Source organism: Nipponia nippon, unplaced genomic scaffold (assembly GCF_047370975.1).
Source record: "Nipponia nippon isolate SJK-2023a ecotype South Korea unplaced genomic scaffold, ASM4737097v1 scaffold_7, whole genome shotgun sequence".
Taxonomy (NCBI): domain Eukaryota; kingdom Metazoa; phylum Chordata; class Aves; order Pelecaniformes; family Threskiornithidae; genus Nipponia; species Nipponia nippon.
In genome coordinates this window covers 12,179,293-12,204,519 of record NW_028262391.1, presented here as the reverse complement: position 1 = coordinate 12,204,519, position 25,227 = coordinate 12,179,293, and the positions used below count along the sequence as shown (strand labels likewise).

Sequence of the window (25,227 nt, the reverse complement as noted above, 5' to 3'; positions counted from 1 at the left end):
CTTGTTCCAGGCTGATGACTTCCTTTCTGTTATTTGCAAAATCAGTATGCTTTATTTTCTGGAGTATGTGTTTGTAAATGTGAGCTACAAAAGGGATATACTGATCGAATTAGATGCCACCATTTTACCTTCTTGAAAACTATTTTGCCCTCTGGACTCTAGGTATCTTCTCTGGTTCTTAATGTCACATTTCTCAGTCAGTGAGAAAAGAGGAGAAGCGGCAGTCACTACACAAATATCTATATTATATCTGGAAAATCCTTTTCTCAATATTTAGGAAAGGTTTGGGTGGGCTCAGCAGTGCAATGGTTTGGGGACAGAGTGTAGCACTGGGCAGTGCGGACTAAAGCCAAAGAAGCTGTGACAGCCTGATGGTGAAGGTACTGGATTCTCCGTAGTTCGGAGACTTTTGTAATGAGTGATGAAAAAGAAAGTGTCATCCAAATTACAGAGGAAGGAGTTGTCTATCTCCTCATTGCTGTCTCTCCAAATATGCATCTCGCATGATGTGTTATATTTTGGATGTTAAAGACTTTACTACAAAAAATAAGCTTTGATGCAGGTCTGCTCTCATGTGTTGAGTTCAGTGCTACTGTTTCACACCTTTCTCCTGCCTGTCCCTGTTCATGAGCTCTTCATGTAAAGTTGGGTCTAACTCTCTGGTGGGTAGGAAAAAAGCCATTATCCTGTGCTAGTGTTTTTGTCCATTACATTAGAGCTACCTTGTGTTTCATTGCCCATGTGAGTGAGGTCCCTGGCACATGCTGAAGTCAACTCTGCCGGAGTTTTGATGACTCATCCTGTGAGATCTTGACTTTTCTGTGCTGCTGCCAACAGTTCAGGTCATCTTTGTTCACTACATAGATGAAGCGGATTATAAGTCTTTGCTGATAGAGAAAGAAACAATATGATATTGTTTGAAAACGGGATGCTGCTTAGGCCAGGGTTGGAAACTAATTTCCAAGGTCCACAAAGCATCTTTATCTAATGACTGTTGTGCTGGTGTGTTCTCCTGGGCTACACTGCCAGAGTATTACCAAGTGCCACCATGACTATAGTTCATCAAAGTATATAAGTCATTGGCGTCTGCTTGCTGCACTCTCCCTCTTGTTAACTGGCATTAAACTGGAGCCAGCAAATCCTCGTAGCCTTTAGAACAGCCACTTTAATTCCAGCAAACCTTGCCACAGTGGCAGTGTGAATTCTGGGAGATGGACCTTACAGCACTGCCCAAGGAGCCCTGAACATTTTTCTTGTGGGTTGTTTGGTTTGGTTTTTTTATTTTTTTTATTATTTTATTTTTTCCAGGCATCATGTCACAGCTTTCATCCACCCAGCCAAAGATCTGGAATGTGTTCCCTTCCAGGCCGTCAGGGCTGCTACTTAATCATGAAGATAAATCACAGTTGTGCAATATCATGTCTCCCCACCTTTCCTGCTCCCTGTGAAACCCTGGGAGTGAGGGTGGGCTGTGTGTGGGTGTAAAACAGCAGAAAGAAGTAGCATGACAGCATCTTTTGAATATGAAATCTGTTACTCATCCAGGAAATTCCGGAGATGGGATAATATCATTATAAAGGTTAAAATAAATTCTGAAAATTGAAGTCCAAAAGTTTGATAAAGTCTAGTTAAGCTGCTTGTGCAACATCCACTGGGCTGCTTGATCCAGGATATCTGCAGATTACTGACCTGGCCCTTATACAGTGATGCAATGAAGAAAAGTTCAAAGTAAAGATGGGGGAGACCAGAAATTTGAGTGTGCAGTGTTTGATATGGTTAAGGACAGCAGAAGACCTCAGGCAGTGCCTCCTTAGTGCTGTGGCAAACTCAAGTGTAAGGGCGAGAGATTGGTGTTGGAGAAAATAATGAGAAGCAGAGTAGACCTAGCAGTAGTAAAAAACAAGACTGTATCATTGCCTTTCTTCAAAGAGGCAGCTGGAAGGAGTTCTCTAGTCAAACAGCAGGAGGTCTACTGCTACCACAAAAGGGAAAACAAGGAGGTAGTATGTATGCAGGGTATCCTACAGGAGGGCATCAAAATCCTCCATCTTCCACTCCTTCTCCTGGGGCTAACACTGATAGGATACCCAAGATGAGATTACTGCTTCATTCAGGGCTTTCATTAGTTTTGGCAGCAAAAATTAATTTTGCTTGTGTTTAAGACTCAGACAGCTCCATTGCTGCCTGGCCCTATCGAGGTGGCCGTTTGTGCAAGGCAGAGGAATGCTACTCCGGTTTGGGATTTTCAGCTATAAAACACCCCAAGTTTGCAACGAGTGGCGTTTGTATTTTAACAAAGTTAACCTCCCTGCACCTGGTCTTGTCAGCAGCAATGGACTTGCCTGGTGCCCTCTTCAACTCAATTCACTGTGTTCATCAGAAGACCAAAGATCAGATTCACACTTTCTCACTCTGTCTGCAAACCCAGTCTTTCAGTTTGGTTTCTAGCTGGATGTTTCTGCACTACATCAACATATGGAGTTGTTTTGGTCTCTGCTTTGCAAGAACAAAGCTATGACTTGGTTGTCTGGCAGAGATGTAATTTTGCTGCAAAGACTGCAGGAGCTTGTCTCTTTGCTGCTTAGATTGATAACCTCAAGAAGCAACTTCTGAAGTTGCTGCTGTTTACATTTTTTTCTACTGAGATGGTGTAGGATAAAAACCTAGGCATATTTCTTCTGAATAACTGACAGTTCAGAGAGGCAGCCACAGAAAGAAAAGTTTCTGTATGCGGTGCTTTATATGCACTGTTTTCCTTGTGAGTCTTGTCTTGTGGATCACCTATATGCTATGTTTTGAACCTGCTTATGGCAAAGGCTTGCCTTTTTCTCCCCCTCTCCCTGCCTTCTGAATTGTACTTCTGTTTAACCTGTATCGTGGCAAAATGGGCACGGAAGGGCTGTATTCATTGATTGTGTTTGGGAAATATCTAACAAGTAGAGCGGTTTGGTTGTTACGCTGCCCGTCTGTTTTGCCGTGTAAGCTGGGATCACAGTGAAGGAGGGAGGTGTATTCCAGAGGAGAGAGCTGACCACACTGTGGGGCTTCACAGCAGCTGGTTTAGAGATGCATCGCTTGGGTGTCTTTGTGGAGTACCCAGGAATGCATTAACAAACTTATTTCATTTATGATTCCTTACAGGGGGCCATAACGTAACTATTTCGCTACAGTCGAGGACGGGACATACTCACATGCCTTCCGTGGTGGGGGTTCTGGTCTTCACCCAGTTCTGGTTCTGGTTCCCCCTGTCACACTTCTTGTCGCTGGCTTTTACCCCAACCTGTGTTATTGGCCTTAACAAGGATCTTAAGGTACGTAATGAGCAGAGAGAAGAGGTGCTGATAGCTGCTTGGAAGACTTAAGTGGTCTGGGAGGGGTGTGCATGGATTTGTTGGTTTTCTTTGCATGTCTCCAGCTTGTTTGTGCCAGAAAAGGCGCTAACTGGAAGAAGTCTGAAAAGCAGGCTTAAATTGCAGAACTGGTGGTGGGAATAGGGACAGGAAAAATGTAAAGAGCAGACTTTGACCCCTTTACTTCAAAGTAGCTTACAAAGAAGGGAACTCTAGTCAGTTTATGTGGGCAGAGACCACCTCGTTATCACTCCAGAAGGTCAAGGTTATTTAAAAAAAAAAAAAAAAAGTGTCGCCCCCACCCCCCCCACCCCCCTATAAATTATCTGATGTTCTCCCCTAGGAAAACTAGCAGTGGGAAAACAGGATTTGTATGGATTCCTTGTGGAGTAAACATTCAACCGAGCAGTCATGGGTACTGCACTTTTCTTATGCATCTGTTCTTCCAGCTGATCGGCTGTGGCGTGGCCCCTGCAAGCTGTGTAACCATGCTGGGTCGCCTGTGCTGAAGAACTGAGCTAGTAACTTCCACAAAAAAACTTCTGAATGTGGCGGCGCAGGGGTGTGCAGCTCCCTCCTGTCATTGCTGCAGACTTATTCTGCGATGCACAGAGCATGCATAGGGCTGGGCTGCTCGGAGTCCCTCTGTGGGACTGAGCCAGCTCGCTGCATTGCACCCCCTGGACCAAAACCTTTGGGCTCTAGGTTGCTCTTCTCCACCTGTCTCGGGCTGAGCATCAAGTCAATCTACACACAGCTCAAAATTCTCACTCTGTTTGAAGAGAGGTTTGCATGAAAATGCCTTCCCCCCCAGCCCATCCTGAATAGTTCACAGGGCTTGCATTGCTACTTGTCTCTGCACCTCCCCGGTGGTGACAGGCTCAGCACCTTTTTGGCTGCTTGGCTGTACTGCCATTTTGACTCCCTCTCCCCATCCCTTAGAGTTTCCAGAGATCCCAAACGGCTGTAGGTGAAGTTATGTTGTGTAACTTGGCTTGCATACTAAAGCCGGCTACAGGCTGGATGTATGTTATGGGCTGCACCACACCCGCCTTGCTTCCTCAGAGCAGTCCCTCTTCTGTCGTTGCTCCGTGATGTTGTAAAGGAAGAGAGCTGAGATACTGCAGAAATGAATTCAGTTTAAGAATTTGGATTGGCTGTCAAAAGATGCTTTCTGCCCTTGCTTAAGTAGCCAAGAATAAGAGATTATGTGACATTGGTAACCCACCCCCAAAATGTACTGTCCTTTTGCAGGAGGTGATGTCAGGCGGTGCTTGGTTTGCCCTAGCGTGCATTGACAGAGCAGATCTTCACTTAGATCTTAAACCAATTTTGTGTTAATACGAGCAGGCACAGCAACAACATCAAAACCACAAAAGCTTCAAAACAATGAGAACAGAGCATGGTGTGAATAGCGTGGAGTGTATGGAGAAGGCTAGGAGAGCTTGCCAGAGTCAAATTATTGAATAATTAAATAACATTGTTCTAGTTGAACTGTTGCCACTGATAACAGTTTCTCAGCTTCCGGAAGGGGAGAAGGGGAAGCTTGTATTCTTTAGAGGATCTGTGTTTGTCTCTGCTGGAAGGAAAATTAAGCTAAAGTAATTATTTTGCTGTGGATTTCCCCCCCTCCCCCCCCCCGCTTTTCTCATCTCTAACAATATTTTTAACTGTTTATCTTAGATGCCAAAAGTCCAGTACAAGTCCAACTGTAAGCCGTCCACATTTGCCTACCCCCCACCTCTTGAGGTACCAAAGGAAAAGGAGAAAGAAAAGGTATTTGGGCTAGCTTTCTCTGTTGTAAAGACTAACCCCTTTTTCCCTCCTAGTATAAACGTTGACTTTGATGGCACTAACAGGGAATCTAAAGAGCGAAAGAAAAATTGGCAGGCGCTCTCTGAAAGAGCATTCTAGTTATTTTTTCCTGCTGTGCCTGGGACAACTGCTGTGCTACTGAGTCACTGGAACCTCCCTTGTCTCCAGTGGTCAAGCAGAAGCATTGATTAATAAAACTGTTTTCCATGCCCTACTGATTTGTACGTGTGTATCATCTTTGTGTAGCACCAAGCACAACGGGGTCCTTGTTCATGACTTGGGCTTCAAAATGCTACTGCAGTACAAACATTGAGAATATTAGGTGGGATGCTTCTCAAATAGTCCCATATGGAAGGACAGAAGTGTACCGGTGCTCAGGGCAGCAGGCCCATGTGCTAGAATAATAGCTGTCAGGCCTGTGGATTGCAAAAAGGTAAGTGTTGGAACTGAGAACATCTAGGTATTGAAAAGGAAGAGATGAGACCTGTGGGATGACAAGCGGGACAATAGTGGAAGCAATTTGTTTCCTGGCGTAAGATGGTAAAAGCTGTTGAGCAGACCACAGCAGCAGGCAGAGCAGCCCTTAGGGAGCAATTGCAGCAGTAGAGACCTCAGGCACATCGTGCTGATGAATGAATGACATTGTGTGAAAACTGTAAAACATTTTACCAGATTGAATACTGGGCGGGAAAGGTGTCTGAGCCACCAAGGAACCCAGAAATGAACTCTGATGAAAGAAAAAGCTCGCTGCTCATAGCTGCTTTCTCGCCTTTGGGATAGGATGGGAATTGGACAAATTCTTTCTCTTTTAAACTTCCCTGGCCAAAATTAAAATGTGCCAAGAGCCCACATTTAGCCTAGAAAGCCTCACCGGCAATGTGACAAATGCAGCTGATCCCTGTCCCTCTCAGAAAGTTACTGCCTTAGAGAGACAGTTGCTGTGGATAGAGAGATGTGCTCACTGGAAGGGAGCTGTGCTGAATTCTTGTATTTGAGTGTTGCTTCTGGGTACTTTCTGGCTCAGGAGTGCCAAAGCCTCCTGAGCGCTCCTCCATAGGGCATTTTGCGTATCCACTTCTTTAGATCAATGAGAAGCACAGCTGTCTGATTAGGACAGTGGAACAGCTGTAGGTCATTCTGAAGAGTATCTATATACATGTTTCTCTACTTTGGAGAATCTGGCAACAGGTTTTCCTGTAACAAGAATTCTGTTTGTTGCTCTGTTAAAAATAAAGAAACCTCTCATATAGAGACCCAGACAGTAATGATTAGTTTCTAAATTAGGAAGTTTGCTCTCCTTCTGCATATGTGGTGGGACCCAGTCTGCATTCATGGCATTTATTTGTCCCGTCTGTGCCATTTATTTGCTTTGATGGTGGTGTATTTGTCTCTTAAACAGACCAGTGGGTAGGAAGTAGAATTGATCTTACTGACACCTACACCGAGAACTGACCTAACATTGATTTCCCTTTGCTCCCCTGCCTGGGGAGCTGAAGCACAGCGTGCAGTGTTGCGGTCACACTGAATGCCCCCTCTGTTGACATATCCAGGTTTCCACTGCTGTGCTGTCCATCACTGCTAAAGCCAAGAAGAAGGAAAAGGAGAAGGAGAAAGAGAAGAAGGAAGAGGAGAAGATGGAAGTGGTGGGTGCAAACATTGAAACTTAAATGTCTTCCTCCCCCCCTTATAAATGTGGAAGGCGTGTCGTGAATGCTGGCACCCACTTAACACTGTCCCGCCTGCCACCTGTGTTAGTTCTGAGCAAAGCATTAAGACACGTTTCAGTGTGCTGCATACACTGGTTAGCATCTTCGCTCTGTGTATGTGTGCGCGCTGTTAAAGGCAAGAGGTGGTATTTATGAATCCGTTATTTCTGAGAAATAAATCTTCCTCAATATTGTTAAGTAACTGACTTCCTTAAAGGCGTGTTTTGACAAATTTATGTGCTTTTAACTGCGTGAACCTTTTGTGCATTATTTCATTGCCTGCTGTTTCTAGACCAAGGGAACTGTATCTCTCATCCATGTACTTTTCTTATTAATGTGGAAAAAGTCTTAGTAATTTCATGTCCGTGGTACCTCTGACCTTTTTAAAAGGACTCAATGTTGTAGCAGTTGCTTGGTGGTGTCTAATTCAGTTAAGAGCACTGAAGAGTTTAAACTTCCTGGTTTTGCACATGCTTAACCCCCTATTCGGAAATGTTCACCTTTTTGGCAGCAATCTCTTACGTGCTTTGCCCATCTATCAAAATGCCAAGTGTTTATCCACACCCAGCTCCGAACCAGCTGAGCTTTGAGCACAGGATCCGTACGCTGCTCAGTAGTTATGGTGATTCCTTTGGTCCTCTGATGATTTCTTTCAGCTCATAGACCTGACGCTGGAACTTGTCATCATCATCTGTGAATAATGTGTCATCCTGGGGCAAGCTGAGGGAGAGAGAAATGGCTGGATAATGAATTCTTGGTGGTTGCTGTAGTTCGGAAACCATATGGCAGCTAAAATTCTTGCTGTACCCTGACAAAGAACCTTTCCTTTTGTACTCTGCTAATAGATGCAAATATGCCAAGAACAACTGTAAGCTGACCGTAAGCTGAGTTACGTTGACAAGCTCAGTAGAAACCTTTCTGATTCCCCTTTAACATCCGTGTGAGAAAAGCAACATGGTCACAGAACTTTTTGCCTCTCTAATTTTAAAAAGAAACACACAAATGGTATGTGAAGGGAGTGTGGCGTAAGACCAAAGATATATGTGTAAAATAACCTTCCGAGACCTACTTAAATGTGGCCATGTTGTAGGCACTGAGCTTTGTACAGTTGGCTGAGAAAATGAATCGTCTCATGCGTGCAAGGTAGAATGTTTTTTGTCTTTTTGCTCCTTTATCATGTCATCAAACATTGCCTTTTCTTTGAGTTATTCTTCCAGCACTATATACTGAGCAAAATGTGCTGAACAGATGCATGTTTCTTCTAAAACTGCTACAACTTACAGTTAAGTACAGGTGTTGAGAGGAAGCAATATATTAGAAGGGATTCGCATATCGTGCATGTGTATGCTCCAGATGTCTGAAAAGTTTTCTTGGCTGAATTGAGCAGAAAAACGAGGATAGTAAAAAGGCAGCTTGCTGCCACCTGCTGTGTTTGAGTCGAGTGTTTTGCCATTGTCCTAACGTTTTAGAGGTATAATTGCTTTCCTGTTTTTCTTTTATGCCTGTTATATGACTAGTAATCTGTAGCTTCCAAGAGATCTGCACAGCGACGAGCAGTCACTGTGCCAGAGAAAGTCCTGCCTGCTGTTACAGGACGTGCCGTGCATTTGGTGGTGTTCCTGATCATTTCCTACTGGCTGTTCCCATCTTTTCTGCAGTCCTTTTTTATTTGCAACTCAGATGTTCCCAAGCAAGAGGGAAAACATGATCCATGTTCTTAAGTATGTAAAGGATCGCTGTGTTTTTTCCTTCTGAGCTTTTGCCTCCAGCTGCTGAGTCATTAGTAAAGGAGGGTTTAACTGCAATTCCCTAGGGAGTCTCTGAGGTCGAGTCATTTTGGTTGAGCTGCTGTCAGTGACGGCTGTATAGCTGCGAAAATACAAGGGCAGCTTTTGGCAATTTTCATGTGCTTAGTAATGATATTAAAGAATCCCCAGTTGTGAATAAAAAGTGATGAGTTTACAGAGGAAGTATTAGAAAGGGAAGCTAGAGATAAACTGTTCCACTGCCACCTCTTGTTGAACTTAATTTCACCTGCAGTTGAGAGCTCTCATCGCGTGATGAGAGTACTTCAGTCCACATTGGCATTGCCTGTGCGAGCTGATAGAGATGTGTTAGCTTGTTCCTCAGCAGGAGTATGGCGTCTCACCATGCTCTGGAATTGCTGCCTGTGTTGAGAGTAGCAGGTTGTACCTTACCCTCCTGAATTGTGAAAGGGCTAGAGACTACTGTTAAAATCATGTCGATGTTCTCCTCCCCTTCCACAGGATGAGACTGAAAAGAAGGATGAAAAAGAAAAGAAAAAAGAGCCTGAACCCAACTTCCAGCTTCTGGACAACCCAGCCAGAGTCATGCCTGCTCAGCTCAAAGTCCTCACTATGACAGAGAGCTGCCGATATCAGCCTTTCAAACCAGTAAGTGTCACCTTCCTAGTCCGTGTGCTTGACAGAGCGTTCCCGGTGCTGGGCTTGTGCATAAGGACCCAGAAGTTCTGTGTGTACGTGAGAATGCCACTCACAGCTGGTACATCACTGTTATGTGTTACAGAGACTTGCAACTTCACTGTTGTCTTATTTGCTTTTTAATGTTCCTCTCTCCAGATGATCACATGCAGTTCTAGTGGGGGCAAAGCCAGAGCTGCTGCAAGCCTTTTCACCATGCTAATGCTGCTTTATTTTCCTTTCTTCTTCTACATACGTCAAATGCTGCAACGTGGAAACGAATTGGGCATAGTCTGTGTATTAATGACGTTGATGGGGACACAAAGACTGAGCCATGATCTTTACAATGGGCTGAGAAGTTGTACAGGCTCATTGTCAAAGCAGTGAAATACATGAGGACCTGTGCTGGAGCTTTATTGTCCTGCAGTGGCATTTATACCTAAATGGAGGGGTTTTTTCCATTAAACAGATTTCCTATTCAGTTGCACCTGACCTTAGAAAAGTGCCTTCATCTTCTGTTAACATAGAGAAGAGATAGCATGTGATTGTCAGATGGAGAATGAAAAAGATCTTTTAGCATTAAGCCCAAGGAGTAACTAACTTTTCTGTGAGATGCTCAAACATATTGCAAAGCTAATAAGCTCACTCCTGACCTCTAAATCTCCTGAGTCAAATTCTTCTGACCTTTATTTTTGTTCAACAAGTAACACCCTTGACTTCCCCCTTTTGCAGGATTATGCATGGAAAAACAGTGTTCAGAAGTAGTAATATTTTTTCCAGGAAAATAGTCGTGTTTTTAATAAATAGATTTTCTGGAATTCCATCAGCACATGGGAATTCTCTGTGCATCGTCCCCTTTTTGAAACGTCTCTCTTTAGCTGTGGAAGAATTTTTCATTTTCTACCCTTTAAAGAGAGGAGGTGACCCAACTGGTATTTGGATTGGGAAGATCTGCTATGTGGTCCAGTAAGTGTCCACTCATGCAGCTGAAATGTGGACATATGTAGCTGTTTGCTTCAGTTTCAAAAGAAGCAGAGTCCTTGGTGAGGGGAGTGCAGTTTCTTGCCTTAAACCCCCATAAATAGGTTTTGAAGAGAACAGAACTGTGCAGCTTTTGCTGGGATTAGGGTGTGTAGCCAAGGAGGCTCTCAAAATGGAGCTGTTCTGGACTTGTGCTCTGCTTTGGGGAATGCCAGAGTAAAAGGCATCTTTGAAATGCTGTTTATAGCCTGGAATCCTGCTGTGATCAAAGCCCTGATCCCAGCCAGGCATGACGCAGCACTGCCTCTTCGCACCTTGTGTTTCAGTCCTGGAGACGCACAGAATTGCTTCAGCCTGCAAGGATGTTTGGTTGTGATCTTTGTAATTAATTCCCCTTTGTTTTTACGAGGTTCTGCTAATAGGATTCCTCAGTCGGTGGAAGCTGGTGATCAGATTAGTCTCTGTTTCTGATAGCCTCCTGGGAGGCAGCTTCACAGAGAGGCTTCACTGAGCTTTGTTGCCCTGAAAAGATGAGCCTTATAAAGTAATTATGGTTCAATTAGTTTTCATGTGGAAAGCCCCAGACTGGGACTGGGGTGAAGCTGTGAATCCAGATGCTGTTTTCTATCGAACTGAGACTTAGATAGTGGAAATACAAAAGGTAGCCTGGATAGGCTCTGTCTGCTCCATTCCCTTATCAAACAGGGATCCAAGTGAGTGGCAGACACTTTGCTCTCTGAAACTCATTCCTGCTGAGGTGTCTCATATGGCCTAGGATAAACGCTGTGGCCACAAACACTCTACCACGAGGCCGAGGCAAGCAGCTCTAATGGTCACTGCACTTGTCTTGCAGCTTTCCATCGGAGGCATCATCATTCTGAAGGACACCAGTGAGGATATGGAGGAGCTGGTTGAACCTGTGGCAGCTCACGGTCCGAAGATCGAGGAAGAGGAGCAGGAACCTGAACCACCAGAGCCCTTTGAGTACATTGATGATTAAGACCTGAGGTACAGTGCAGTGCACAGAGTCATCTTTATTAATCCCAATGAAGGAAAAGCCTCTTTGGATCAACTGAAGCAGTTACCACCACCCAGCACTCTTCTTTTAGCTCTTTGATGGCTTCTGTGCCAGGTTCAGAAACATGCCAGGTTCAGAAACATTTGAAGAGTTTGGCAGCAATAAAAGAGAAGTCCACTCTTCCAGATCAGGCCTGACCCAGGCGTACTGAATCTGGTCTCTAATCTCGCAGGCTTGGCTGCTCTTGAGTAGAGCCTCGCTGGGCAGAGTTAGAGCAGTGCATGGGGTCACAGGCAACAGCTGAGCTGGGAATAACCAGCTCATGAAAGCCGGTCCCAGAGGGGCAAGTGGTTTATATAATGAAGCTGTCATCTACTTGACCTCAGTGTGGCAGGATTGGTTGAAAGAGAACGACTAGTCTGCTTTCTGGGGTTGTCTTGTCTTCCCAGCAGTTCTTAGCAGAATTTAAAGACACTCCAGTTGTGGGCTCTGTGGTGCTCTCTAAGCCCGACATAAAGATACTTGTAGATCTGTTCCAGGGAATGAAATGTGCAGTTCTCAGGTTCCTCCATTAAAATGCCTGAACTGATGTGCAAGTTTCTCACTGAGAGGCAGAAACCCGGTTGCTTTATTTCCAAATATGGGCTGGCATGTCCCAGTGCTCCAAAGAGCAAAGATTATGCACTTGAATTGGTGGATGGGCAGGAAAACAAACTCCTTGCTAAAAACTGTAAATGCTGCGTCAGTGGCAGGCTTGGGTGAGTGTGTGGGGCCAACCACAAGAAGCTTTAGTTAAATACATTTGCTTTTCTGGTTTCTCTCTCCCCTTCCCCAGGATCATGTCCTCTAAAGAAGACACTATGCTTGATATCAGAAAGACAGGCATGAAGACCTTCCTCTCGAGATCTGCTGTTCAGTGCATGCAGCCCCAATCTGTGCTGAGCTAAAGCTGATAGTCCGTGTTTTATGGCTGAAGAACAGATATATGCTATTTAGTGTACTCTTTCACAAAACCTTGTTTTCAAATAAATATATTAAAAACTCTTGACAGAAAACTTGCTGCTTTAAAAACAAACAAACAAAAAAACCCAACAAAAACCAACAAACAAAAAGGAAGCCTAACAACCTTCTTTTCCGCTCTCCCCAAATTTTAAAAACTAGACCCAGGTCGTGCATCTTCCTCCAGCAAAGCTCGACTGACTTTGCTCTTCTGTAGAGTTGTCAGGATCTGTGCACATCTCTTTCTCTAGTGCTCGTTTAGGCTGAGTACGTCACCAGCTCCAGCCTGGCCCAGCCGTAGCTCTGATGCTGCAGCGAGGGCAGGTCTCTACTTGCCAGCAGCTGTCCAGAGGAGGTCTGCTTCCAAATTACCTCTGTGGTGTACCGACTTTGCACTGATCTTCCCCCTTGCTCATCCTGGTATTCGTGTGACTGGGGCCGGCAGAAGGGCTCTGAGTGTTAGTGATGGGGAAATGGGGCATGTTTCTCTTTGTTTCACAGAATCCTTCCCCCCCCCCCCCCCCCCCCCCCGAATGCTTTCACTGCGCTCACCAAATATGAGCATAATAGCTGATGTGAGCAGGCAGCTAGAAGCACATTACAGGCCTGGATGGGGTGAATCCAGACATGCAAGTTGTTGCGCTGCTGTGCATCGTTAGCCAAGGTGGGATTTACAGTCAGGGGTATGGAATGAGCAGCAGTCAGAAGGAAAGAATGCAGCTCGGCCGCTCGCTGTCGGCCCAGCCGGCCCTCCACCTGTTGGGCTGTAACGCTTCGAAGGGTTTGTCACCGGTGAGCCAGAGATCGCGGCTCTGGGCAGCTGTAAGCCAAATGCTGGGGGAAGCTCCATCATTTGAAACACCGCTTAAATGGAATGAGGTTTTTATTGTATGTATGTTGGGAATGTTTTGCTCCATGTGAACATACCACAAGCTCATGTGCGTCGGTGGTAATGGAAGACAAATGTTGTATGTAGTGCCTGGGAGCTTTTCCAGCAGATGGTTTATTCTGGTGAATGTTTTTATAGCAATAGAATAGTCTGCCTTTGTTCTCTGCAGAGCTTAAGCAGTACGGAGCAGAGGTATGGGACTGAAAGCCAATTTTGAGTCCTAGCCTTCAGTCAGAAGTTCCTGAAGTTGAAATGCTGTCTCAGTAAGGGTGCTGGTCAGAGCTCGCAGTTCTCGGCGTGATCCAGATCTGTTCTCCCATGGAGCAGAGCCAAGAATGAACCTGAAATGGCTACAGACAACGTTACTGCCAGTGAAAATGGAAACAAAGAGGGAATCGCTGCTCCAATCCCAATGGTCATTCAAAATGAGACCTGGTATTGCGGTGCAAGAAACAGAAGCTGGACAAATGTACATTATGTGAGTCTTTCTGGTGCTGGAATCCCTTTCCTGGGAATGGGCACCTGTATCCCGTACTCCTGCATGTTCTGCTGATGCCAACCAGTGTGGTATGTGGTGTTTTTCTGGTAATTTGTTAGTTATGCCTTGTGTCATCTTACAAAATACCATGTCGAGGGGAGGACATTGGGAGGAGAAAAGAATAAATCATTTCAGGTCATTCAGCAACCTGCCAGACAGCCAGATATTGCTGGGAGATTTCTAGAGTCCGAGTAGGAATGCTGGGAATAGCTGGCTTAGAAGGACCTGAAGTCGTACACTGATGCCTTGGCCGAGCTGTGAACAGCCTGCTTCTATTCACAGGACTTGTTGCCAAGCCTTGTTGTTTCGTACTGTAGCAGATGTTTCAGGGTAGCCAGTATATTCCTGGCGCTTGCTACAGGTTTGGTTCTCAGTGTGGCTGTGTAAATCTGTACGCACCGAGCAGTTCCCACTGAGCCATGAACTGCCTGGGGCACTGTCCAGGAGACTCGATCCTTGTGCTAAATGATTTTCTTGTGCCTGTAAGACCAATCCTGCCTCTGGCAGTGATGTTTCCCAGAGCTGCCTTGGCACCAGCAAATGTAAAAACCTCAGATAGCCCCAAACTGATTTCTGAGCTGCTACTCTGGGGCCACGTGGTAAGGTTACACTTGGGCAGTCAGATCTTTAGAGGAGCTTTTGGTGGCTGTGGAAGAAAAAGGCCATGTGTGCCAGGCTGGGGACACCAGGAGGGACATCTGGGAATTGGCCTGTCCTCACTTCCCCAGTTCTGCCACTCGCTGTGTTTTGTCTTCACTATGTAAACACACAGGGGAACTGCGTGGTTCAGGATTGGCACCATGGAGAGAGTGCGCGCAAAAAAGCGTCCGCTGTCTCGGCTTTTTCCCCCGGCTGCTCTGCGTTTTCCTGCTTGGGAGAATGTCCTGGGTGGGAGTCCAGGGGAGGGGGGAGAGGAGCTGGAGAGCATCGACAGAAGTGGCAGCTGGTTAAAGGGCGAAGCAAATGGATGAGCAGTGTGAAGGAGGAGAGGTGACGGCCACACCGCAAATCTGAGTTGCTGTGAGCTGAGGGGGGAGCGGGAAGGGACAGCTCGGTGGGATGGTGCTTGGGGGGAGGAACAACCATGAGGAGTGTTTTCTAGCAAGTGCAAATCGACCTCTCGCTGGAGGGCCGATGATTGAGAAGTGGCTCCTCTCTTTGCAGGAGTACGCGCCCTACGTGGCTTCCAGGGGTTTCAGCCTGTTTGCACCTCTCTCCGGAGAGAAGGCTGTGCATGCAATGAACAGCTCGTTGGTTGCTCGTGCATTTGGTATCAGTAGATGGGGCTTCCCTTTGGGGACTTCCCCAGCTGAGCTCTGCAATCGGAGCCCAATCCACTGTGGAGCGTCCAGGTCCTACCCGGCTTCCCGCGCAGTGGGCAGCCCCTCAGGTGCGTGTGCTCAGGCCCTGTGAGTTCGTAAAGGATAAACCTCTTCCGCCCGTGCCACAGCTTGGGAGGGTGCTGGTCCTGTGCCTTGGTGAGACGTGCATCTCGCTCAGGGGACACTGCTTAAAAGACTCCAGACAGCACAAGGACAACAGGCCCTCCTGCGGGGCGTTTTTGAGAGTTTGTGGCACAAAGCAATACGTCCTGACTATAGAATGATCCCATACATGTGAATGTTTTTTCTAACCTCTAAATACTTCTTCAGTTTACTAATCAGGCTGCTGAGGATGCTGCTCTGTGACCACCTGAGGTGTTGCCCAGTGCTTGGCTGAGGTGCTGAGCTTTGCTCAATTGCTAAGATGCCACTTGGGAAATTTGGAAATGGCCAACCTGTGACTTTGTAAAAAAACACACAAAGAGGTTGTAACAGCCCCAGGAGAGTTCAAGTAAACCTCTACAAAGAGTCTAGTAACATTCTGGAGATGCGGCAGAAAACCTCTAGAAAAACTTCCAGGGAATGGCCAGGAATCATCCAGAAATCTTCTGGAAAGGTGCTAGAAAACCTCAGAGAAGGCTCTGGAAAGCCTGGACTGGATCCTGCCCCCATGCTAAGGTGTCTGACCAGTTTCCCTGGGGACAGATGGGGCCAGTAACTGCGGGAACGTCTCGGTGCTGTGCTTGGGGGATGGAGGCCACCGCTGGCTTTCTGATCTCCAGTTTGGAGAAGGCATGGTGGGAGCCCGAAAGCTTTGCTGCTGCTTTAAATAATGTAGTTTAGCCACAGTGACTCATTAGCGCTGATTTCTTAGGAAGTGCTGCTCTCTTGGGCTTGTCTGGGGATGCTGCGGAGGGACCCACCCCTGGGGTGTCTGCCAGGGGCTAACTGGACCTATAGCTCCTGGGTTTGCCAGAGGGTGAGGCCGAGGTGACAGGAAGCATGCTTCTGTCCCTCCTGACTAATGGGCCTCATCCCCCTTAACCCTGCTGAGAAATAAATCACTTCAAAAGCACGCTGCTTCTGACAGATCTCAGGGTCCCTCCAGGAGGCCCTGGACATGTCTTCAGTCTCTCCTTTCCACTCGTTAACTCAGGTACAAGCCCCCTGCTTGGCACTGTGCTGGGGACCAAAGCAGAGATGGAGATGTCGGAGGTAAAGCTCCCAGGGCAAGGGGTCTTTGAGGAGGGGGCCGACAGCCCCCCAGCATCACTCCTCTGCCCCAGCGGGCACTCAGAAGGTCTCGTCCTCCTACTTCTCCCCATCACAGCACGGTGCCGCCCTCCCTATCTCTCCCCTTCCTTCCAGGGCCAGGCGAAGCTCTTCCTCCTCGCCATTCCACACGAAGGTTGGGCACCGCTGATAATGATGACGACGTTGGCCATTTATCTCCCTGCATCCTGGAGCGTCCCCCACCCTCATCCCTGCCAAACCCCAGCCTGCCCCGGGCTCCCCCTGCCTGCTGCTCTTGGCAGGGTTGGGTTTTCAGCCCAGCTCCGGGCCCACCTTAACACTGCAGTAGTGGCAGGATGGGGGAGATGGGGAGCACAGGCATCGCAGGACTGTGCAAGGTGGGTGGTGGTTGCTTGCAACCTCTGGTGGGACCAGTGGGTCTGAAGGCCTTCACCCGAGGGTGCTGATCTTTCCTCAGAGTGGCTTCACGTGGGAGTGAGGGTCTTTGCTCCCTCAGTGAAGATAACTGGTTCTGGCAGACCTGGTTCAGTGTGTTTCTCCAGCACTGGTGGGATTGGGCTGGCCCATACTCTGTGCCTTGGGAGGAGAAGCTGCCCCAGCCCCTGCTGCTGGGCTCCAGCTCAGGACTGGCTTGACTTGGCCTCTGAAATCCTGCTCTGTGTGGGCAAACAGTCCAGCTGGCAGCAGCCCAGGTCCGGACTTTTGTTTTGAGGTCTGTGCTCCAATTCCTGGCATTGGCTGCACAACTAAAGCTCTGTTTTTTGCTCAGAAGTACTGTGCAGGTACTCAGGTGAGCCATCGGTGTCTCTTCCAGCAGGTGGGGGAATCATCATTACCCACATATTGCAGAGAGGTGACTTGAGATAAATCCCGTTTCTGCCCAAGTCCTTTGGAAACCAGCTAATCAGAGGTCCTGGAGACCATAACGCCAGATGTCCCAACCCTGTGCACTTGGTCTGACGGACCCTGCTGCCTGACACCTGTGTGCACGTGTGCGTTTAAGCAACACCTATGTCTGGTGTCTCTTTGTGTGTGCAAAGCGTGTGCAGAAAATGGATGGTGGAGGGTCTATACCATGAGGGTCCAGGTGAAGCAGGTCCTGGCGAGCAGGGCAGGGTGCATGGGGGGACACCCTGGAGCTCGCTGCCCACTGCCTTGGTGCAGGGCTGGCCAAGGGGAAGGGCAGTTGTTTGGTGGCAACAGCATCCCTGGCCAAGGGTATAAATAGCTCCTCTGGTGACCCAGGGAAGAATTGCTGCACAGGCGAGGTTAATTGTCAGCAGAAATTATGGGGACATTGTTCCTGCAAAGATAACCTGCAAGGGATGAAGCGCGGAGCAATTTTTTCCCCTTCAGAGTGAAGGAAAAAGACCTGAAATATTGGTGCTGTGCCTTTGTTCTCAGCTTTAGGCTGGCTCTCCCATTTAGTTGTTTTTTTCCATTCCATGTCAATGAGAACCAAGATGGATTAACTTTTTGTTTCCCCACCTTGTTCTCCCAGAGGAGAAGCTGAGATAGCTCCTGTAGGGCCGGGCAAATTCTCTGTTTACTTTAACTTCACCCAGAGATCTTTTTTATATTTAGCTTAAGCATGAAATCTGGGGTTCAGGCATGAACAAGAAGCAGCTGAAAATAATTTGCTGGAAACATCTGCATCAGACAGCAGAGTTCATGGGCTCATTCATAGATGAAACCTGCTGCTTGCTCCTCTTGTGGGCCTGGAGGTTTGGCAATTTGTCCCCGAGTGATCGAGCAGGTGGCCATTGGTCTGCGTTGGTGGCATGGGACGGATGGCCATCGGTCTGTGTTGGTGGCAGCATCACAGCTGTGCCCATGCGGTGAAGGCAGTGAGGCTCCCTAGGGCTGTTGCTGGGACGGGGGATGTTTCTCCTGACGATGAAGCTCTCTGTCCTGCTGTTTCTGTGCACTATTTTCTCCATATTATTTTTTTTTAATGGAGCATCTCTAGCTCTTCCCTCCTCCCAGCCCCCTGCCATTTTTGGCTGGAAAGCCTTGCTGTTACTGTAAGCCAAGCCCTCTCGTGCGTTGGTGTTCGCCTTGATAGGGGCTTAATGACCCATGTCTTAGATGAGCATGTGCCAGAAAGCCCAGCTGGGACCCCGTTCGGGCCCGGGGCACTGAGCTGCCGTCATCCCCCACGGAGGCACCCCCAGCCCTGCAAAGGCAGTTGGTCTCTCCTGGTTGTCAGCTCTGTCCCTGTAGGGATCTCTGAAGGGGGATCTCTGCCACAGCTGGAAAGGTACCATGGGCTGATCTGTCGGGATGGAGGAGCAGAGAAAGCGCTGGAGGACTCCCTCCCTCCTTCAGCCTGGGCTGGGCTTTGGCCAGCCCACACCAGGGTGGTGGCAGCGGCAAGAAGGTTTTGCGGAGGTTGGAGAAAGCAGCGTCTCCTCTCCAGGAGGGCACTTGAGGGACACAGGGGGGCTGACATTTCAGGGCAATAGGTTGAGCCCTGGATGCTCCTGTCCTCATCTGCAAAGTCCCGCTGGGAGAAGAAAGCTCTGGCTCCTTCCACACTGGGCTGCAAGGTGCCTGGGAGCCTCCTTCACCATTTTGCAACGGAGCTGAAAGGAGCTTTTTGGGGACCTTTTTTGTCAGTCCCTCCTCCCTCCCTGCTTTGCACTGAGCAGGCCAAGAGGCTTCTGAATCTCAAGGAGAGCTGAGTTCATGCATCCCGTGGCACAAAATCAAAGTCTTCGTTGTGCCTCTCCTTTAGTTACAGGAAATTACTCAAGAAAGGTCCGCAAATAAATAGCCTGGCACAGGCTGACCGCATCCTTCTGGGGAGAGGTGGGGAAAGGTGAAACTTGAGGCTCAGCAGCAGCTAAACAAGCCCTATCCGAGGGAGACAGAGCAGCTTTATGATAGCCCGATGCTGGGGAGAGCAGAGAGGTTTTGCAATTCCATTGCCTTGGTTTTCCTTGCAGAGGGCCCTGGGGAAGCACTGCTGTGTAATTCAGTATGTGAGCAGCGTCTGAACTGCTGGGCAAGTGCCCTGCCCGAGTGCAGGACGTTGCTCCAAGCAAACCCCTCTGCCCCCCAGCCAGTCCCAGTAGGAGCCAGTCTGTGCTCCGACCCAACCAACAACAACGTGTCATCAACTAGAAACTCAAATGACTTCTTATTTATTTATTGCCTAAATGCTCCTTCAAAATATTCATTGAAAATCCAGACCAAAATATTTTTTGGCAACTAAAAGCTGAAGTTTGACACAGAAAATAACAGGATGTTTAAGCTTTGAAAAATGTTCTTCTCTTGCCTGCTTGCTTTTATTTTCAGTGCAACCACTTGGAAAGGCTACTGCAAGAAGACATTTCCTGCAAAATCTGCCACTTGGGCACAGAGAATAGCCTTCTGTTTCTATTCAAGCAACAAGTTATGATCCAGCCCGGGACCTGCAGCTGGCAGAGTTGATGGCCCAGCCGCAGGAATGCTCAGCCTCGGGCAGAGGCAGTGGTGACATCTGCCCCAAGAAAAACCTAAACTATGAAGCTGGGGTGATGCCCCAGGCAATAATGAATGGTCTCCCTTGGACACACAGGGCAGCGGAGTCCTGCTTTTCAGGCTTGAGGCACAAGCTTTGTGTCTTCCTGACCTTATCCCAGGTGCTGGCCAGCAGGTGGGTGTTCACCCCTGGGCAGCATCTCCATGGTTGGCCATGGAGCAGTGGTGAAATAACTCCCATGGGTTATGGATGGAGCATTAGTGCCTGCTCACCATGTGTCATAACTCTGCTTCCCATCACCTCGCTCCTTCCAAAGTTTCACTTATCAGGCTGATAATTTCAGATCTGGCAAGAATGTTCAAGGGTGATTTTTTTTTTTCTTTCCTGTTCCTTCAATTTTTGTTTAGATTGCATAAGGAGAAGAATACCCTTAGATCACAAGCCAAGGGAAGACTGTACCCTGAGCTGTGTTCACCCACACTGATGTCAGAAAGTTAAGGTTTGACTAGGAAATGGTCTCAGTGGAGAGCAGTGCCTCTGAGCTGGCTGGTGAGATTAGCTTTTGGGTTTTGTGAGGTTATTAGGGTCAAAATCCATGTGTGTGGGGCAGCTCTGCGTTTCGTTTTGGCTGCCTGCTTTAGGAGCTTTATAAAGGAAGAAAGATGGTGCCGTGCTGTGTCTGGTTGTGGGACGTGCGGAGGACATGGGTCATCTTAGGTGTTCATGGTGGCAAACGAGGCTGCACAGGGTGAGACTGAAACCCCGGGCAGGACATCACTGGTGATACGATGTCATTTTGCTGTGTCTAGCAAATGCTTGCTAGAAACTTGGTGTTAATGGTGAGAGGTTCATCAACACCACTGCTAATTAAAAACAGGACAAAGCCTCGCTAAGGGGCTCGGCCAATCCTCCTGTTTGTTTTGGTCAGGCTTCCATGAGGCGACGACACGTCGGACTCGTGCCTGCCGGAGCCGTGCGTGCGCGACCCAGGGGGCCAGTTTTGGCGTCCCTCACCCCGGCTGTGTTGGGGCTGTGATTCAGGCTCGTCGCGCAGCGCTCGGCCTCGGCAAGGCTCTGCCTTTTTTGCCCGACGTCTTTTTCAAACGGACCTTCCAAGCTGGGGGGTAAGTGGGGCAGGCGCCTGGGCCAAGGGAATTACTCCCGGCATTTCCATCCCTCAAGAGAGCGCAGCGCTCAGTGGCAGGTGTGATGGGGGCAAATACTGCCGGATGGCTGTAATGACTGTAATTAAGAAATCACATAATTGTGCAACCAAAAGCTATGGGCCTATGGACAAGCACACAGCGTGGTGTGTTTTTAGAAGACTTCTGGCCTGCCCAAGGATGGCTAGGGGGTACAAAAATTTGTGTTAAGACAGTAGATCATTTTAAAAAATGAACTTGACGCCAAACTCTCTTCACGGTACGTCAGAGAGCGGGAACCGCCAAGTGATTCTTCACCGCAACCAGGGGGAAGCTCCAGGGGGCGCTGCCCGCCGGCACCGTGGAGAACCCTCCCCCGTCACGTGACGCGCCCTTCTCCGCCTGGGATTGGCTGAGCGGGATCATGTGCGGCGGGAGGGGGCGCGGCCTGACGGGGAGCGAGGCCGCGGTTGCCAAGGCGACAGGAGGCGGCGGGGCAGGTAGGCCGCGCCGCCGTGGTGCCGGTGGCGCTCGGGGTTTGCTCGCTTCCCTCCCCTCCGGTGGGCTCAGGAGCGGGTAGGGCCGCATGCTCTCGGCCCTGAGCGGGGGCGGGGGGGCCGGAGCGCCCCGGCCCGGGTTGGGGGGCGCGGTGGCGGCGGCGTGCTGCACCCGCGGGCGGGCTGCTGTGTGAGGAGCCGGTGTGATCGCCCCGCGGCCTGGCGGGAGCAGCGGTTCGGGTCGGCGAGGACCGGCTTCGGAACTTCTTTGGAGGTGCCTTACGGGAGGGGGGATGTCTTCCTCATGCGGTTTGTTTGGAGATGAGGTGGCTAATGGGCTGTGCGAACCGCGGGGCTGCCTGCTAACACCCCCCGTCTTTACAATTTTCTAGGTTTATCGGCGATGAGACGTAGCAGTAACGCTTAGCGATGGGTGACGTTCTAGCTTATGAAGCTGAGTTACTCGGACTGGTGAGAGAGGTTGGTTTTCTCCTTTTTTTTTTTTTTTTGGTTGAAATGAGCAAGGCAAAATTTCATAATATTTGTATTCAGAGCCAGGCATTGTAACTGTGGTCTAAATTCTAGAGTTATTTAACTGGCTAAGTGCTACACCCTGAAATCATATTGACTCCTCTCATGCTCTGTAGATTCAAAGGGCTCAATGTCCGTTAAATGCCAGCAGTCAAACATCAAATCAAGCTAGAATTATCTATTGTTCATTGCAAATGAGGCTTTCATTAAAGGAACAGTTAAGTTAATTAGATCCACAGACAGCTTTGGGGCTCAGGTCCAACCTGTGAAAATGGTGAGATGTTTAAAATATTGCTTAGCTGCCACCTCACTCCATATGCGTATAAAATCATAGAAGCATATAAAAACCCTAGAGCTGACAAAGCCTAGGCTGAAGTCCTGAGGCCACTGATCTCCGTAGGTTAATGCCTAAGCAGGATTTTCCAGCTAGGTGCTCCTCTACCCATATGGCCCATAAGAGGTAATCAGAAGATTTTCTAAAGTGTGAAACGGTCCTGTGAAAAGGACAGTGAGAGACAAACTTTCAAGGGCGGGTGTCTCTCTGGTGGTCTGTGCTTCAGCCTTCTGGGTAAATTGACTAAAATGGGATATTTCTGGTTTGGAACAAGAATACAAACTGTGATCTCTGCTGCATGTTACTGCTTCATCCCTTTGATTGAAACTGTGTTGGTAGCCTAGTTTAGGGCCCTAAGTGAGCACCAACCCAAAAACCTAACCCCCCTGCCTTATGTGCTTGTGCGACCCAGCGTACTGCAGGGTTCCACAGATGCCAGTGCTGCGGAGAGGTGGTCAGGAGCAGCGGTCAGCCTTCGCTGTGCCCAGCTTTCACCAGGCTGTCTGTTGAAAGCCTGGACAGTTACTTTCTGCCTGCAGAGTCTACCAAACAGCAAAATCATACACAACTTAAATCTTTTTGTGGATCTCAGAAAACAAATATAAAAAGAGATTTAAGTAATCACTACTGTACTACTGTTTATGTCAACAGTGAAGAAAGTAACGATTCTTGTTCTCTGTGGCAATGTTGGGTATCCAGATACAGTTTGCAAAATGAAATGTGATGTCTTGCCTCAGCAACCAATAACTAAGACTCCTGAGATGGGGGAAGGAGGGGAAGTTGTGTGTAATATAGCGACTGTACATTGTGGGAGGAAGAGGCAGGGCTGTTTATCTCTTTCTCAGAAGAATAATGCTTGATTAGCTGTTCATTAATTTGGCTTGCACAGCTTCAGATGAGTGACCTGGCTTAGAATTCAAGCTGTCTGACTGCTCTTAAGGAGATGAGAGTCACACTTAAGAATTCTGCCCTCTGAGAATGTTATTTGCAAGGTAGTTATTTACTTGTTTCTTCAACCAAGGTATAGCATTAATGGATTTTAGTTCTTTTTCTTCTTTGGTTGAATGAAATTACTGGCTAAATGAGGGGCATCATTCTTTCAGAAAGGATGTGCTTGGTTGTCAGTACTATTCTCTAGGATGCAGGAGGAAATTTAGTTGAGAGACAGTATTTTCGTACCACATGAAGTACCAGTTCTTGGTTTGTTGCTGTGCAGCCTTTGGCGTTTATGGACCCTGCTACAGAGAAGGTTTAAAGGATTTTGGCAATTCATGGGTCACTCACTGAAGCATTAATAATCTAAAAAAATATTGTTCCTGTATGTTTTTGTCTTGTAGTATTTGGATTTTGCTGAATTTGAAGAAACAGTGAAAGTATTTACAAAGGAATGTAAAATAAAAGGGAAGCCACTACCTAAACCAGCAGGTGTTTCCTCAAGAGATTCAAAAGCCTTGCCTGTTCAGGTAATGCATCATTTACACTTACTTTGAGTAATACTAAAACCAGATAAAGGCCACTAACCACTGTGGGAATTATTACAGTGGTGAGATTATCTGAACTGTCTGAACAGATTCTTGATTATTTGAAGAAGTTTGCTAGCAGTCTTCTTTCAGTGCAGGATTGTTTGTTGTTTTTTGGGTTTTTTTGTTTTGGTTTGGTTTTTTTTTCAGAACTCCAGTCCTTTTGAACTGGAGACAGTGGTTTTGGTTCACACTATTTTAGGTTTTTAGCTTGCCGTACATTGATAAGACTGATTTTCACACACTGTAGGCATGTATTTTTCCCTTATGGTAAAGGTGGGTTCCCGGATCGACATGCTTGAAAATTTGGGCTTTACTTTTTGTATTGGTGGTTAATTCAGGCTCTCAAAGATATTAAAGATAGGTAGAGAAAGAATTTTTAGGTGGTTATTGAATGGTGAGAGATCTTGGGTAAAAGTTTTCATTCAAAGTTGAGATGACACTTGAATTCTTCCTTCACTAACCTACTGTTGAAAAAATGTGGCTCTTCCGTGTTTGGTTTTCCCCTTTTCCCATTTGCAGAAAGATTTGCTTACAGCATTTGAAAATGGTGAGCAAAAAGTTTTCTTCCAACTCTGGGAGGAGCATATTTCATCTTCAGTCCGGGACAATGAACCGGTTGCTCAGAAGCTGGAGTTCTATCTTCACATCCACTTTGCCACCTACCTCTTAAAACACTCTGTGGGAAAGCCTGTAAGTTTAGTTCACGGGTCAAACTTCAAATTGCTTTTGTTTGTTTTACTTCATTTATTTGTAATTTATTTCGTTCATTTGATGAGGATGGGATGTTTAGTAAGGAGAATTCCCAGAATATGTATTCAGTTTTTGGGCCGCGGTCTGCGTTTTAGTTGAACCAGACCCTTGTATAGTGAAGTACAGAGATGGAATTTGTAGATATCCTTATCTTGGAGCTCCTGAAGTATTTTAACTTGGAAAATACCAGCATGCTGATACTTTCACACCTCTAATTGTAGTCCATAGGAAATTCTTAAAACACTTACTTTGCTTCCAGTTTAGACTGAAGCTATGTGTTGAAATATAAACACTTCTTATAAAATGGGGAAGCTGAATCTTGACTAGCTCAATATATCATATTGAAAATTTTATTTCCAAGCTGCAATAAAATAAAATACGAGTTACATGGGACTTTTATGATGAAGAGACATTTAAGCAGCCTGGAGTCAGCCAGATCAGCCAGGGCTTAATAGCTCCTGCCTTACATCTGCCAGCTGCTACAGGAGTATTTGGATGCCTTCAGTGTGTTTTCCAGCCTGTAAGGAGCTTTTGGTCTGTTCCGTGTGCCAGCTCCCCTTCCTGGTGCTGGGCGAGTGGATTTTACGGTTCTGCACTTATCACTGAAATAAAGCACGTCTAAAGTAGGTGTTTCCTCTCTGCCCTGAGTGTGGAAATGGCACTGTGCTTTA

The 25,227-nt window shown here is 47.4% G+C and overlaps 2 protein-coding genes across 13 annotated transcripts in view; both read left to right on the top strand.

Annotated features, from left to right (window-relative positions):
* The window catches only part of PSMD1 (proteasome 26S subunit, non-ATPase 1), a 75,427-nt gene extending 63,070 nt beyond the window's left edge, over positions 1–12,357 (top strand). Inside the window, exons 20-25 of the mRNA XM_087739078.1 lie at positions 3,142–3,311; positions 5,034–5,126; positions 6,716–6,808; positions 9,139–9,285; positions 11,147–11,301; positions 12,147–12,357. Coding sequence (XP_087595204.1) covers positions 3,142–3,311; positions 5,034–5,126; positions 6,716–6,808; positions 9,139–9,285; positions 11,147–11,293 — 650 coding nt within the window. The 3' untranslated portion in view covers positions 11,294–11,301; positions 12,147–12,357. The remainder of the gene's footprint in view (positions 1–3,141; positions 3,312–5,033; positions 5,127–6,715; positions 6,809–9,138; positions 9,286–11,146; positions 11,302–12,146) is intronic.
* Positions 12,358–12,961: 604 nt separating this feature from the next.
* Positions 12,962–25,227, top strand: part of ARMC9 (armadillo repeat containing 9) — an 86,174-nt gene continuing 73,908 nt past the window's right edge. For 9 of the 12 annotated variants that reach the window (XM_087739928.1, XM_087739926.1, XM_087739927.1 and 6 more), the window contains exons 1-4: positions 21,436–21,692; positions 21,811–21,898; positions 23,621–23,746; positions 24,326–24,496. In XM_087739928.1, coding sequence (XP_087596054.1) covers positions 21,848–21,898; positions 23,621–23,746; positions 24,326–24,496 — 348 coding nt within the window. In that variant the 5' untranslated portion in view covers positions 21,436–21,692; positions 21,811–21,847. The other 3 variants (XM_087739932.1, XM_087739923.1, XM_087739922.1) reach the window with 3 other exon arrangements.